This window comes from Paroedura picta, chromosome 2 (assembly GCF_049243985.1).
Source record: "Paroedura picta isolate Pp20150507F chromosome 2, Ppicta_v3.0, whole genome shotgun sequence".
NCBI classification, from domain to species: domain Eukaryota; kingdom Metazoa; phylum Chordata; class Lepidosauria; order Squamata; family Gekkonidae; genus Paroedura; species Paroedura picta.
The window spans coordinates 169,013,386-169,028,827 of NC_135370.1; the positions used below are offsets into that span (position 1 = coordinate 169,013,386).

General features: G+C 48.1%; 1 protein-coding gene across 5 annotated transcripts in view; it reads left to right on the forward strand.

The window, feature by feature from the left end:
• Positions 1-1,927: 1,927 nt before the first annotated feature.
• MARK3 (microtubule affinity regulating kinase 3) overlaps positions 1,928-15,442 on the forward strand; it is a 97,737-nt gene continuing 84,222 nt past the window's right edge. For 2 of the 5 annotated variants that reach the window (XM_077323764.1, XM_077323762.1), the window contains exon 1: positions 1,929-2,678. In XM_077323764.1, coding sequence (XP_077179879.1) covers positions 2,622-2,678 — 57 coding nt within the window. In that variant the 5' untranslated portion in view covers positions 1,929-2,621. Of the gene's footprint in view, positions 2,679-15,442 lie in introns of all 5 variants that reach the window. The other 3 variants (XM_077323765.1, XM_077323763.1, XM_077323760.1) reach the window with 2 other exon arrangements.

Below are 15,442 nucleotides of genomic sequence, written 5' to 3' on the forward strand. Positions count from 1 at the left end.
ACCAATTTCTTGGTGATCCCTGGCCCCAGAGAGATCCAGCTGGCTTTGAGAGAGCCTGAAGGAGTGAGTAGCAACTTGCCAAAGATCATAAGGTAAAGGTAAAGGTATCCCCTGTGCAAACACGGAGTCATGTCTGACCCTTGGGGTGACGCCCTCTAGCGTTTTCATGGCAGACTCAATACGGGGTGGTTTGCTAGTGCCTTCCCCAGTCATTACTGTTTACCCCCCAGCAAGCTGGGTACTCATTTTACCGACCTCGGAAGGATGGAAGGCTGAGTCAACCTTGAGCCAGCTGCTGGGATCGAACTCCCAGCCTCATGGGCAGAGCTTTCAGACTGCATGTCTGCTGCCTTACCACTCTGCACCACAAGAGGCCAAAGCTCATATCCTGCAGCAAATTCTGTTAGTCCTTAAGAGGCTCCTGGACTGCTGCTCTTTTCTCTTTCAACTTAGGGTGGCATTTTAACATGGCAACCCTCTTGGAATTGCCAAATTTGAGTTCAGCGGCACCTCAGAATTTTGCACAAAATATACGTCTTTTAATTTTGCTGTATTTTATTTATTTATTTATTTATTTATTTATTTATTTATTTATTTATTTATTTATTTATTTATTTATTTATTTATTTATTTATTTATACATACCACCCTCCCCTGAGGCTCAGGGCATATATATGTATGTATGTATGTATGTATGTATGTATAAACAATACATAGAACTTAGTTTTCATAACAATGTTCATACAACATAACTGCAACATAGGTACAAACTATAACAATACGAACAGGTCCAGAGCAGAACACATGGGTGGGTTTTTCAAGAAGGAGGGAGCAGGGGCCCTGTAGATGTTGCTGGTTGCTCCGTCTCATCCAAATGTCTGGTGGAAGAGCTCCCTTTGGTTTGGGGACCTCACAAAAGACTTAGGCCTTTCGTCAAGGACCAACAAGTGTCCCAAGGGATACGTTTTCCAAGAGTCCAAGCTCCCTTCCTCAGATACAACCAGGAATGGAGGTCCCTGAGCCTTTCTATCCCAGTCCGAAGGTGGGAAAGACATCGCTAAGAAGCAACTCGGGCGGCAAAGGTACCAAGGCATATTCTAGTCAGCTTGCCCAGAGTTGAGGGGAAATACCAAGGGGCAAAACACGAGCCTCTGTAATGAGCCAAAAAGCCAATATCCCTATTCAGCCCCGGGAGCCCATTGTTCTGAACTCGTGAATCCGCGCAGCCCCCTCCCGTTACAATCCCCCCTTCAAGTTTTTATTATTTATTATTTAGCTCCCTCTGGGAATCGGGTGTGATTTCACGCTTCCTTTCGGGCTGCGGTGTCAGGCCCATCGTGCAGGGACCTGCCCCGGGTGAGAGACGAGGGCGAGGGGGAAGAGCCGGGGGAAGGCAGGGCGGCGTCGGCGGCACTCGCCCCTCTTCCCCTCAGCGCTCCCCTCCCGCCGCCTCGACCCGAACTCGGCCTCCCCGCCCTTCCCCCACCCCTGCGGAGGGACCTTAGCAACAAGAGCGGCGACCGCGCCGCTGCGCCTGCGCCCTCCGCCACCCCCCCCCCCTCCGTCTCTCTCTCTCTCTCTCTCTCTCTCTCACACACACACACTCCACCTGTCGCTCAACCCAAAGGGGCGGTCTCTTCCGGTTCATGTCCGAGCGGAGGAAGCCGGGCGGCCATCTTGGATCATCCGGGAGCGGCGGCGGTGCTGCTGCTGCTGCTGCTGCTGGCTGAGGGGGAAGCCCGCTTAGGTCCTCTTCCCGCGAGCCTAGACGGAGCGAGGCCTGGGGCTGCTGAGGAGAGGAGAGAGAGAGAGAGAAGAGAGGGGGCGCGGGGGAAGGAGCGGCCTGCCCCGCTGCCCGGAGCGGCCGGCGAAGGGGGCCGCCGTGGGGAGGCGCAAGGGGTGGGGGGCCCGCTATGAGAGCCGCGGCCCGGTGAAGCGGGGCCGGGGGCCGGGGGGAGCGCGGCTGAGCGGAGGGGCGGCGGAGCCTCCTCGGGACCGCGCCGGGAGGGGCCCCTGGTGCCGGTCTGCGGGCGAGAGGGGCGTTTAGACAGCCTCCTCCGCCTCAGTTCTCCATAGAGCCTCCCCGTTGGGCTGTGCCGCTCTCGCCGCGGCGGCCGGCACCCCGCCTCGCCCGCAGCCCCGACCCTCCGCCCTGCTCGTTGGTTCTCACCCCCCTCCCTTTTCTCAAATCCCCCCCCTCTTTTCAGCGTGGTTACCCTCCCCCCTCTGTCTCTTTTGGCACTTCCATGAGAAATCCCCTTTCTGCGTAATCCCCCCACCGCCACCTTCTGAGGCTCTTAATCTTGTCTGTAGGATGATCCCTGAAGATTCCCAGGGGGACACAATGCCCCGTTGCCAGACTGGAATGTAGATGAGAGCGCTGGGGCCGGAGGTGGAGGAAATCGCCCAAATTTCCTGACCTCGCACTCCATGGTTTCTTGATGGTGGCCCTTTGTAACCACTATCATGCAGTAGATTTACCCATTTTTTTGTAAATATATATAGTTTTTTTTGGGGGGGGTGGGGAAGGAAAGGGTGGGTGTTAGGATTTTTTTAAAAACAATTTTTATATAGCCTATAGCTGGGTTTTGCCATCACAAACGGTGCCGCAGCACAAGTGAATGAAAATGTCCACTAGAACGCCGTTGCCCACGGTGAATGAACGTGACACTGAAAATGTAAGTGTATTTCGGGATGGTCTGTTTGTTGGTATTAGTTTTGCAGGAACTGCCTTTTGTCTGCTGAACCTGGTGGCTTCTACTGACACTGGTTATCAGAAATGGATGTGATGCGGCTTGCTTAATTATAAGTGGAAAATCTTGTTTTATCAGGAAAACTTGTATTGCTACAGAAGATGTGTGTTCGCAGTCTCCATATTAAAATCCCTTTGGATAGAAACTTGACATTGCATGGGATATCCTCGGCCCTCGCTGTTGTGAAAATGGACTGCTGGACATCTGGGAACAGATGTTTCGCAGGTGGCTAGGAAAACGTTAGCAGTAGGGAAACTGTTGAGACCGCTCGCCTATTGGCTTCTGTTCTTTCAGGATTGAGATCTCTGCTGCTTTTTCTGCTAAGGCCCTTGTGTTTTCGTCACACATCTTCAGAATGCAAATTAAACCTCCAGCAGATGTTCATTGGCATGAAATGTGTTCTTGACTCTACACAGAGCTTCCGAAAACATAGGGCAGGAATGTTGTTCTGCCAAATAATAGATTTCTTTCTCTTATAGTAACAAAATGAAGCTTTTTTGCTGGTAGTCTCTTAGCTGGCGATATGAAAAAGACCTTTCTTCTTCAGGAATTATATTTTAGTATATGCCTTTGTTTGACTACCCCTGGTTTAGATGCTAAACAAAACAGCATTATTCATTTTTAAAAGTGTGATGTGTTTATGTGGCTGGTTTAACCTGGAAGTGGAAATTGAGAGAGTCTGGAACTTGGAGAGGAAAGCTATAGTATTTGCTGAAGTTGCCACAAAATTTGCTTGTAACTAACAAAAGGGACTGTTGTGAGATTTTCTTCTGTGTAACTGTAGAAAACACATGTGTGCCTGTATACAACTGAAGATGAAACTCTTCTTTCATGTTGCTGATTTGATTGCCAGTTTCACTGTAAACATTGAGATGTTCCAAGAACTGGTGAAATTCTGTATTTGTGAGTATAACAAAGGAGCTTAACCGTACATCTTTGTGGTGCATATCTTCGCATAATCCTTGCATTGCTATTGACTGAAGAGGCTTCCAACATGCCTAGATACAGAAGTGGAAAATATGCCCCACAGAACAATCACTATATTGTCCCAACTCTGGATTTATTGACATAGTAGATAACACCTCCTCGATCCTTTTGTTTGTTTTTGTTCTTAATACAGTCTGCAAACTAAAGTCCGTACTCGGCAAAAGTCAATTTAAGTAACTTAATTATGGAATATTTATGGGTTTCAGCCCAAGCCCCCAAAGTTGCATTTGACAAAAAGTTTCGAAAATTGGAACTTCTGTGTTCACCGTATCAGCCCTGAAGGCAGCTTGAATACTCATTAGGCCTGGTGTCACTAATTTGGCCACCCACTCTTTTGCTCGCTAGTCCATTCACATGTATAGCATCACCTATATTAGCAAACTCATCAACTTTAGAAGTCTTCTGGCGACTGTCCAACTGCAGCTATCCAGTGGCTTCTTTTTTGTGGCTTTGCTATTCTGTAGGTACATGAATTAAGAAACAAATTGATTGTTTGTTGGTTGTGTCCCCCCCCCCCAAAAAAAAAAAAAAAGTTAAAAGGAAGCAAGCGTAATATTTGTGGTCAGGCCGAAGTTCATTTTCAGAAACATGCCTGGTTTTGTTCTAAAAAATATAAAATTCACAGAGTTTGAGTATCTTGCTTCTGGTCATGTTGCCTCTTTGATCTTGTCAGAGCTTGTGAGCAAAGCAAAACTGGGCTGGTTGGTCATGGAATTTGCATGTGGGTAGCGATACCTATGCATTAGAAATGCCATTTCAGTTGAGCCCTACTTTTGACCACTGAAGAAGGATCTTCAGGGCAAGAACAATGCATGCGTTAATGTTGCCCAATGACATCAATTTGTATATAGACATACCCACAACTTCAGTTTTTGCTTCCTTATTTCTCAAGGTCTAACCTTGCCTACAAATGCGATAACAGTGTGATAATAGTTTTGGTGGCAAAGAATTGACCTTGTTTTGCTGGTGATTTTTTTTTTTAACACAATATGCACAATTCAGACAATAACTCAATTGTGTTTGGGTTCAAGTGTCACGGGGCTGCCTTTGGTGGTTTACACCAGGGGGAAAGTATTCATTTCTGACAATAGAAAGGGATGTAGCTGAGCCATTGCCAAAGAGTTCAGACTTAATACTGAGTAACATCTATTGGCGAAGACAGAAAACGTTTGCTACAGTTTCATATTGGCTTCTTGGAAAGCTGCTGATTGAGCATTGTTCTTGTCTGTGCCTGAAGTTTCAGTATGTTTTAGGAATTTTTGGAGGCAAATCCTACAAGTCCATGCAGAAACATTTTTTGGGGTTTGTTTTCTGAAATCATTAGGTACAATGATTTAAAGTTTATAAAGTGGGAATAATCAAAGTCAGTCTGAAGCACTGAGGCCAAATGTGTCTCCCTTCCTGGCTCTGAAACTGATTCTTGACCTCTGGCATTTTACAGCTGCCTCAGTTTGCCTGTGTGAGCCTAACCCATTCCTTTCTGTTCGCACTATATACGATCTGCTCTGAGACTGTGCTTGCTTGGGACGCGTGCAAACAACTTTTTTATTTGAACTCATTTATCAGAGGCTGTAGAAAAAGGACTCCCTCTTGAAAATCATTCCATGTTATAGATTTTCCTACAAGCAGCAGCCTCCAGATATGTAGGAAGATAGGTATTTACATGGATTTCAGAAGAAGAAGAAGAGTTCTTATGCACTGCTTTTCTCTACCCAAAGGAGGCTTACAGTCGCCTTCCGTTTCCTCTCCCCACAACAGACACTCTGTGAGGTGGGTGAGGCTGTGAGAGCCCTGATATTACTGCTTGGTCAGAACAACTTTATCAGTGCTATAGCGAGCCCAAGGTCACCCAGCTGGCTGCATGTGGGGGAGCACGGAATCAAACCTGGCTTTCCAGATTAGAAGCTCGCACTCCTAACCACTACACCAAACTGGCTCTAAAGTGTTTTTAATCCTCTTGTGGTTGAGATTTTCCATTAATTGCAAAAAGGATTTAAAAACCCCAAATCGTTATGCTTAACTAGTTCAAATGGTAATTTATAACTGGAGAGTCAGTGTGGTATAGTGGTTAAGAATTGCGGCCTCTAATCCAGAGAGCTTGGTTTGATTCCCCACTCCTCCACATGCAGCCAGCTCGGTGACCTTGGGCTAGTCATAGTCCTGTTAGAGCTGTTCTCACAGAGCTCTCTCAACCCTACCTACTTCACAGGGTTTCTGTTCTAGGAAGAGGAAGGGAAGACACTTGTAAACCACTTATTAAGTAGTGAAAAGTGGGGTATAAACCTCCTTCTCACAAATTAAAAACGTTATCACTATTTCCATTCAGGTGTTCCTTGGTCTGTCGTATCGGCTTAGGCTGTCTATATAAGATAATGTTAGATTTTGGTCCAGTAGCACCTTGGAGGTCAGCAAGAGTTTCAGGGTACATAAACTTTTGGGAGTCAAAGTTCTCTGTCAATCAGACTCTCAGAAGCTTATACTCTGAGACTCTTGTTAATCTCTAAGATGCAACTGGACTCAAATCTTAACTTAAATCGCCTGTATGGCAGACCAACACACCTACCTTCTGAAACTATCTAAGATAAGGTTTTCTGTCTTTTCTTCCTGGACCTGCAAGCCATCATACTTGCTCGTAAACCATGTTTCTTCCACAAAATGAGAGAGATCAGCGGTCAAAGCTTCCGTTGGCCACTCCAAATTTGGGGCAGCGCAATTTTTGCGCTCCAGTCAGGTGAGATGAGTTTTTGGCTTTATCGCACGAGAAAAAGAGCACCTTTTGAGTGTGTTCACTGGATTTAATACAGTGCATTTGCAATACAGCCTGCTTGAGTGGCCTGCAGGCTTAGTAGTGAAATACTGCTGTTGTGCTGCTTGATCAGAGAAACTGCACTGCCATTGCCAAGAAGCTAATTTATATGAACCATTTTGTGTCTGAGGCAAGTTGACTTCATTTCCCCCCTCTAGGGATTAGGACAGTGCTTTAGGGCCCTAGCCATAATTTACCTGCCACACTGCCATGCAGTTCAACTGGTTTCTATGCTGACAATCCTGAAACAACAAGGTCGCTCTTTGCCTTCCACTTTCGTGCAAAGTTGCCTAATTACACATGAAATGCATGTGTTTTGTAATGTGAGAATAGCCACACAAGTGCCTCTTTTTCAAGGGAATTTATTCAGCAGAGATGCTAACATTCAAAGCACAGCGTCAGCATAGGCCTTCCTCCCAAAATACCTTAAGAGACTGTACATTCCACAGTTCTTAGTTTTGAATGTCCATAGTTATTTGAGATTCTGTTGTATAGGCCATTAAGCATAGAGTTTAACCTTTTTTTAGAAGTACTGTACTCCCAAAAGAGCCTCTTGTGGCCCAAAGTGGTAAGGCAGCAGACATGCAGTCTGAAAGCTCTGCCCATGAGGCTGGGAGTTCAATCCCAGCAGCCGGCTCAAGGTTGACTCAGCCTTCCATCCTTCCGAGGTCGGTAAAATGAGTACCCACCTTGCTGCTCGGGGGTAAACGGTAATGACTGGGGAAGGCACTGGCAAACCACCCCGCATTGAGTCTGCCATGAAAACGCTAGAGGGCGTCACCCCAAGGGTCAGACATGACCTGGTGCTTGCACAGGGGATACCTTTACCTTTACCTTACTCCCAAATGCCCTGCTTTAGCCAGCCTCTGGAGATGAAATCCCTAAGTGAACTTTTGGACCAAAAAAACCCCAGCGTCTCAAAAATAGCATCCAGTTGACTTGCGGGATTAAAATCTAAGCAGGGGTCTTCTGTCTCAAACCTTTGAGCTCTGGGTTTCCTCCTGGCTTCAAACAGAATTGCCAACAATGTCTGTATAAGAATTGGACGTAGCTGGCATTTTTATTGATGATTCAGGCTTGACAATGGCTTGTTCTTCATCGGCTATATTTAAACTTCAGTGCTGATGTCAGTAAAAATGTGTTCTGACCCGTGAGCTAAGTCAGTGTGATTTGGAAGATGTAGCACTGAGGATACAAAGGGTCACCATTTCCTTTGAAACATATCGTGTCTCAATACGCTTGTTTTACAATATATGTTTTTGTTGCAGGGCTGCATCATCGAGTCTTTTTGGATAATTGCATGCTCTGGAGATGGTCCCCCTCCCAAAACAATCTGGGGCCTAGCCCTTTATTCAGTGACACGTTCCTCACCTCAGCATCCAGATACTCATTGTGGGTTTTTAGAGCAGCAGGACTCCTGTGGCAGCCCGCTGCCCAATGACTAATAATAGCTAATTCATACTTACTCCAAAGGGCACGGCAGCGTTACGGTCTTGCTGCCACCCAAGCCATGGACTGCTGTTTTCTGATGACCGTACATGTTGGACTAATGAATTTCAGCACCGTAATATAGCTGTCCCTTTAAGGCTGCTTAGCGTCTTTTGGCTGCCAAGGTTTAACAAGCTGTTCCCATTTCTGGCTCCTTGGCATGATGATGCCCAGCTTTGTCACTCTTCCCTGTCTGCAGGTTGGCTGCGGAAAGGAGTCTATATTTGGAAGATGTGTGCTTGTCTTTGACCTACACGATTAGGCTTGCACGAGGAATACAGTCGCAGTGACACACGAAAACGTTACGGGAAGGCGAGAGCCCTTGAACACACACGCTCGACCGTTCACAAGATGTCATAGTCCCCTTGTATACGGCACTGGTCAGACCACACCTGGAGTACTGTGTGCAGTTCTGGAGGCCTCACTTCAAGAAGGACGTAGATAAAATGGAAAGGGTACAGAGGAGAGCGACAAAGATGATCTGGGACCAAGCCCTATGAAGATAGGTTGAGGGACTTGGGAATGTTCAGCCTGGAGAAAAGGAGGTTGAGAGGGGACATGATAGCCCTCTTTAAGTATTTGAAAGGTTGTCACTTGGAGGAGGGCAGGATGCTGTTTCTGTTTGCTGCAGAGGAGAGGACACGCAGTAATGGGTTTAAACGTCAAGTACAACGATATAGGCTAGATATCAGGAAAAAAATTTCACAGTCAGAGTAGTTCAGCAGTGGAATAGGCTGCCTAAGGAGGTGGTGAGCTCCCCCTCACTGGCAGTCTTCAAACAAAGGTTGGATGCACACTTTTCTTGGATGCTTTAGGATGCTAATCCTGCGTTGAGCAGGGGGTTGGACTAGATGGCCTGTATGGCCCCTTCCAACTCTATGATTCTAATGGATCCCATGCTTGGCCCTCGGCGGGATCAATACTGTTCACTTTCAAAGAGCTGCTGAGCGTACTGTTGCCCTCGAATTGTGTCCTTTTATTTGTAGCGCTGTGATGTTTCTCTCCCCCGCCCCCTTGCCTTTGAAGGTTTGATTCGTAGGGCGGCGGCAGCAAACACGGGAAATTAGGGCAGGTAGCAAAATGATCGAGCTATTTGTAGCAACGATTATGTTTGCCCTGCCCGTTATCTTTTAAACTTATGATTGTTTGGCGAGTATGACCTGGTTAAATTGGCCAGTCATTTTAACCGTCTTCGGAGCGATATAATTGGTCAGGAGAAAGAACACCGGGATTGTATTTGCACAATAAACTCTGTCAGCTGTCGCCATTGAGATTGCAGCACGACTTCTGGTTAGGAGCACCTGGCTGATTATCTGGCACTATCGTAATCTAGTCCTTAAACAAATTGTTTTCTTTTCACGTTGAGGTGAAGTGCCCAAAGTGTTCCATCTGGCTGGAATATGTTCCATTGACTATTTTTAGAGGCTGTTTTGTTGACAAAGAAAATTTGTCCCCGTCTTCAGGACGCAACTCTGCTTTGAGAGACTGTGTACATAACGAGATTTTTAGAAGGAAGCAGTAACGTATATGCAGAATGGCAAAGAATATGCACAGCTGAAATTCGTAAACATGTTCACAGAGATCATTATTGTGGTGGGAAAGACGCGTTGCTCTTGAGAACAGGCTTCCTCGGGAGGTGGTGGGTTCTCCATCTTTGGAGATTTTTAAACAGAGGCTGGAGAGCCATCTGACAGAGAGGCTGATTCTGTGAAGGTTCAAGGGGGTGGCAGGTTACAGTGGATGAGCAATAGGGTTGGGAGTGTCCTGCATAGGGCAGGGGGTTGGACTAGATGACCCATGAGGTCCCTTCCAACTCTATGATTCTATGATTTAAAGAGCATGCGTACATATGCGTGTATGTATGCATGCACAGATTTCACAGATTTGCTTCAGAGCTTAAATCAATCTCTCCAACACAAAAGATCAGAAAAATATCAAAAAGGACAAAATGTGCTCCACAAAAGGTGTTGTTGTTTTTTTTAATGGTGGCAAAATTCTGTCAGGCTTTGCATCAACGAATGTTGTTCAATCCATTGAAACCAAAGTCGTAGAATTCCAAGGTGAGTCCAGCATAGAATGGGAATCAGAATGCTGACTGTTCAGAGTGCCTGGGTAGGGTGGAGTAAAGAGAGGATATTGAAACTGGCTCCCAGCCAAGATCCAATTATAAGCGTAGCCTGGAGGAAGACTTGGGGTGGGGCTCAAAGGAGTGGTCAGTGGGAAAGTGCTCTGTATGATCCATTACCAGGTGCCCAGCCCTGAAGCGCAGGTGGGGGTTGCAGAGGGCATGACTCCGCCTCCATAAAAAAGACGATTGGGGTGGCCTCCTTACCAGTTAATAATTAGATGCTGCTGACCCATTAAAACTAGCCAAGCTTTGCATATTCACTTGGAATGGAAGCCCTCTTAGAAAGGATAAGACATAGACTTAGCACAACATGTCAGGAAATTTTATTCCATATGTCATTGGTCCCCAACTTTTTTATCACTGGGGACCGGTCAATGCTTGACAATTTTACTGAGGGGGGTGGGGCTAGTCTTTTGCCGAGAGACGTCACCGCCACCGCCTGAGCCACTTGCTTTCCCACCGGCGCCCCTGACTTCCTGCCGCCCAGTGGGGGTTGCTGCCAGCAGCAGCTGCGCAGTGCCACACCAAGGGGCAGCCCCAGCCATGGCGGACGCTGGAGAGCACCAAAGGTGAGCCGGTGGCAGAGTGGCCAGGGAGCCCCCGAGGCAGCAGCCGGGGAGGAGGACTAGGAGCTGCGGCCTGGTACCGACTGATCCCCGGACCGGTCCCTGGACCGGGGGTTGGGGACTGCTGCCATATGTGACCACTTACCAGCAAATCTTGCTGGGTAGATTTCAGTTGGTTGTTTTAATTGAAGCCCGTGAGTTAAATTCTCCCTCTTACACCTGGATTCGCTGAGCTGCTGTGATGTCACAGAAGCTTTGAAATCTAGTGTTTCACAGTAACAACTGATATGGTTTTGTAATGTGCATCAATTGCGTTTTGCTCAAAATAAAGTTAAAGAGCTCCTGTGAATCCATTCCTCCAGTTCAAGGCGGAAGAAGCGTTTTCTGCTTATGCCAGAGGAAAGTTCCACTGCCAGCGGAACAGTTTTATTTATTTTAAATAAATGTTTTTACTCCACCTTTCCCCAAAGGATTGGTCTGAAGGCACATTATAATTGTAGATAGAACTCCATAATTATGTTGCAGAACGACTACCTTCCCAAAAGGATAATCCACACACAGTACTAATAAAAATCCACTATAGCCAAAAGAATATCCATGCAGTGAGTTGACAGATTGCTCTGTGGGGCAGCATATAAAAGCAGGGTACTGCCCCTACATATCACTGATAGGCAAAAGCATGAAACTCCACCTCACTTACTTTGGCCATATCATGCGATAACCAACTCATTAGAGAAGGCAATCGGGCTAGGATTGGTCAGTGGGGAAAGGAAGCCAGGCTGACAAAGAACGTGGTGGTTGGACACCAGACAGAACATTACACAACTAAAAGAAGCGGCGCAAGATCAGAAATCATGGCAGCAGTTGTGCCATAGGGCAGGGGTAGTCAACCTGTGGCCCCCCAGATGTTCATGGACTACAATTCCCATGAGCCCCTGCCAGCAATTGCTGGCAGGGGCTCATGGGAATTGTAGTCCATGAACATCTGGGGGGCCACAGGTTGACTACCCCTGCCATAGGGTCTCCAAGAGTCGGACTTGACTGAATGGCTAACATCATCCTCAGTGCCCTTACTTGGAGGTTGCGTGCTGGAATTGGTCTACTGCTAAAGTGACAATGCTAATCCCAAGTACTGTGCTCCGAATTCCGATGGCTGAAGGCCCACGGCACACCGCAGGACCTGAGCAAAGGGCTTCTGGTCTTGATGCATCGCTGAGCCCCTCTCCGTTTGGACAGACAACACAAGTAGCCTGGATTGCCCAGCCCAGGTCAAGTCCAGACAATGGCGTAGCACAGAACTGCAGTGGACTGGTCAGCTTTGGCTCCCTGGATTCAGAGGACTGGTCTTGTGCCAATGAACCACACATCATCGTGAAACCATGCTGGATGTGTCTGGATGGGAGGCAGCCAACAGCTCATTCCCCCCGAGAACCCAAAGGAAGCCGAAGAACAGCTTTGGAAAGCTCTGCTTCATGCTCAAAATGGCAAACCCCGCTCTGTGACGGAGGTGAGATAGGAACACGCCATTTAGAGCAGTGGTCCCCAACCTTTTTATCACTGGGGACCAGTCAACGCTTGACGGTTTTACTGAGGCCCGGGGGGGGGGTAGTCTTTTGCCGAGGGATGTCACCACTGCTGCCTGAGCCCCTGGCTCCGCTTGCTTTCCCACCGGTGCCCCTGACTTCCCACAGCCTGCTGGGGGGCGCTGGTAGCAGCAGCTGCACAGTACCACGCCAAGGGGGAGCCCCAGCCGTGGCAGCCGCCAGAGAGCACCAAAGGTGAGCCGGTGGCAGAGCAGCCCCCGAGGCAGCAGCCGGGAAGAAGAAGAAGAGTTGGTTCTTATATGCCGCTTTTCCCTACCCGAAGGAGGCTCAAAGCGGCTTACAGTCGCCTTCCCATTCCTCTCCCCACAACAGACACCCTGTGGGGTGGGTGAGGCTGAGAGAGCCCTGATATCACTGCTCGGTCAGAACAGTTTTATCAGTGCTGTGTTGAGCCCAAGGTCACCCAGCTGGTTGCATGTGGGGGAGTGCAGAATCAAACCTGGCATGCCAGATTACAAGTCCGCACTCCTAACCACTACACCAAACTGGCGGATGAGGAGGAGGAGGAGGATGAGGAGGAACCACGGCCCGGTACTGGTCCCCAGACCGGGGGGTTGGGGACCACTGGTTTAGAGGATGCCTGCGATGGGGCCTGTCCTGGCACGTTGCAGCATCAGCCCTCTGAGAAGCCCAGCCCAGCACAGCCAACCATCCTTTTTAAAAGGTCAGGCGCAGAGCCAGCGTGGTATAGTGGTTAAAAACCTGGTCCTCTAATCTGAAGGACCAGGTTTGATTCCCCACGCCTTCATGTTGCAGCCAGCTGGGTGACCTCAGCCTCACCTACCTGGCAGGATGTCTGTTGTGGGAAGAGGAAGGGAAGGTGATTGTAAACCACTTTGACACTCCTCGGGGTAGTAGAAAGCAGGGTACAAATACCAGCTCTCTCTTTCAGACAGAAGCAGCTGAAGGCAGTCCAGGAAGAATCAATCTGAGGCATACCCCAGGGCTGATGGGCTTCGTGGCACCTGGAAATCTCATTGCAGCACCTGTTCTGTCAGTCATTTATTGTAGGTGCCTCTTAGTAACGCAGCTTATTCAGGTGACAGAAGTTAGCTTTTTGTTGCGATGGCAGCCGGGGTTGTTAGGTGCGAAGCCGTGTCCCACCCATCGCGACCCCATGGACCATGATCCTCCAGGCCTTCCTGTCCACCATTCCCCAGAGTCCATTTAAGTTTGCACCTACTGCTTCAGTGACTCCCTCCAGCCACCTCATTCTCCTTCGTCCCCTTCTTCTTTTGCCCTCGATCGCTCCCGGCATTAGGCTCTTCTCCAGGGAGTCCTTCCTTCACATGAGGTGGCCAAAGTACTTGAGCTTCATCTTCAGGATCTGGCCATCTAAAGAGCAGTCAGGGCTGATCTCCTCTAGCACTGACCGGGGTTACCCCATATTTATTTGTATACTGCCAGGAGTTTTGTTCTCGCAGGCAAGCTACCGTAAGGAGTTAGGATTTGGCTTTATGGCAGCAGTCATTATGAAGTGTAATCATTAAATCTGAAAATCCCTGAAGGCTATAAAAGAATTCTGGCTCCAGTTGTTTTGGGGTTGCTCCTAAGGCTGAAGAGAATTCATCCAGCCCCAGAGATTCCCTGCTCCCTCCCCTGCTCGGCAAGAGAAGCTCCTGTCTGGAGGGCACATAGCTGGCTTTTTGGCCAGGCCAATTCTAGGTTATGCTCACAAATTAATGGTGCCTGCTGTGGAGAATCATAGAGTTGGAAGGGGCCATACAGGCCATCTAGTCCAACCCCCTGCTCAACGCAGGATCAGCCTAAAGCAGGATGGTTCTCTCATGGTTCTTCCAGTGTGTGTTAGCGTTCCACTGCAGGCCGACAGAGACTTCCTTGGTGTTGCTCATTTGTAAGAATTGTTCGTTGTAATTCTCAGTCTCCAGGGATTTTTCACTGGAAAGACTTTATCATTATCTGGTGTAGACTGCCAGGCTCCCTAATTTTGTAGATCTGCAGTTGTAAAGAGAGAATCCCTCCTTCCTGGGAATGTGTTTGTATACCAGCATTGTTTCCATCCATGTCTCTGGGGTCAGAGTTTGGCTGCAATTAGGCCTCACAACTGGCTGCAATTAAGCTGCAAAGTTAGGCGCAAACATGCTTTATTGATGTGCTCATGCACCGTCCCTCACTCCTCCCAACCTCCCTTCTTGTGCTAGGCTCGAATGCAAAGCCTGTGGGATTGATGAGGCTTTCATTCACCACCGTCTCTGCATGCAGGCATCTCAGTAAATTGGAGCTTGGTGATTCCACAGAATCTGAAGATTAGGTATGCCCTTCTGGATCAGACAAGCGCAGGGATTCCTAAACAGGCTGCTGGGGAGCTCTGGGGTTACACGAGGGCTCCCCAGGGTTTACGCGGCCTTTCCCAGTAGTTCAGATGTCCGCTGACATCATTAGGCGTCACCGGAGCTCACGTTCTCTGTTGCTCTGCAGGCCTCGGCGGAGTCTGCACTTACTTTTTTTATTCCATTGTCAATCCTGTTGAATTCAGATTGCTTTGAACTCTGGTCTTCCTCTCCCCCCCCTTCCCCATTGAAACGGAATGCACGTGGTTAGGGAGGCTCAGAAGAGGAGAGGGGGAGGCAAATGGAGACTCTTTCTCTGTTTTCTTGAAGGGGGGAGAGGATCCAAGAAATCAGAGGAGGGAGGAAAAAATCCTTTCTTTTCTTGGAGGGCGGGGGGGGATGAAGAAGGCACAAAAAAAAATCCAAGGCTGACAAGTTGAGAGAAATTATGGGCTTCTCCTTTGAGGCAGGCTTGTCACATGACCACCTGTAGCCAATCACGGGTCCTCTACCACGGAGGTGAGCCCAGATTCAAAACAATGCGATTTTCTGAATATATTCAGGATTAGCAGCAGTCTGAGATATCCCACAATAAAGGTAGGGTCACTCCGGATCAATCCTTCTTGCTGCAGAAGGAAAATTTAAATCACCCCAAATCCAAACGGAAATCGCATTCTGTGTAGAGGGCAGGGACTGAATCGATCTGGGGTTGGAATAAAAGCTCCGTGCAGTTTACACCCCAGTCTCTTTCTCCACAATGGAAATAATAAATGATCAGTTGATTGACTGACTGGCTCCCTAATCTTACTGCTACGCCCA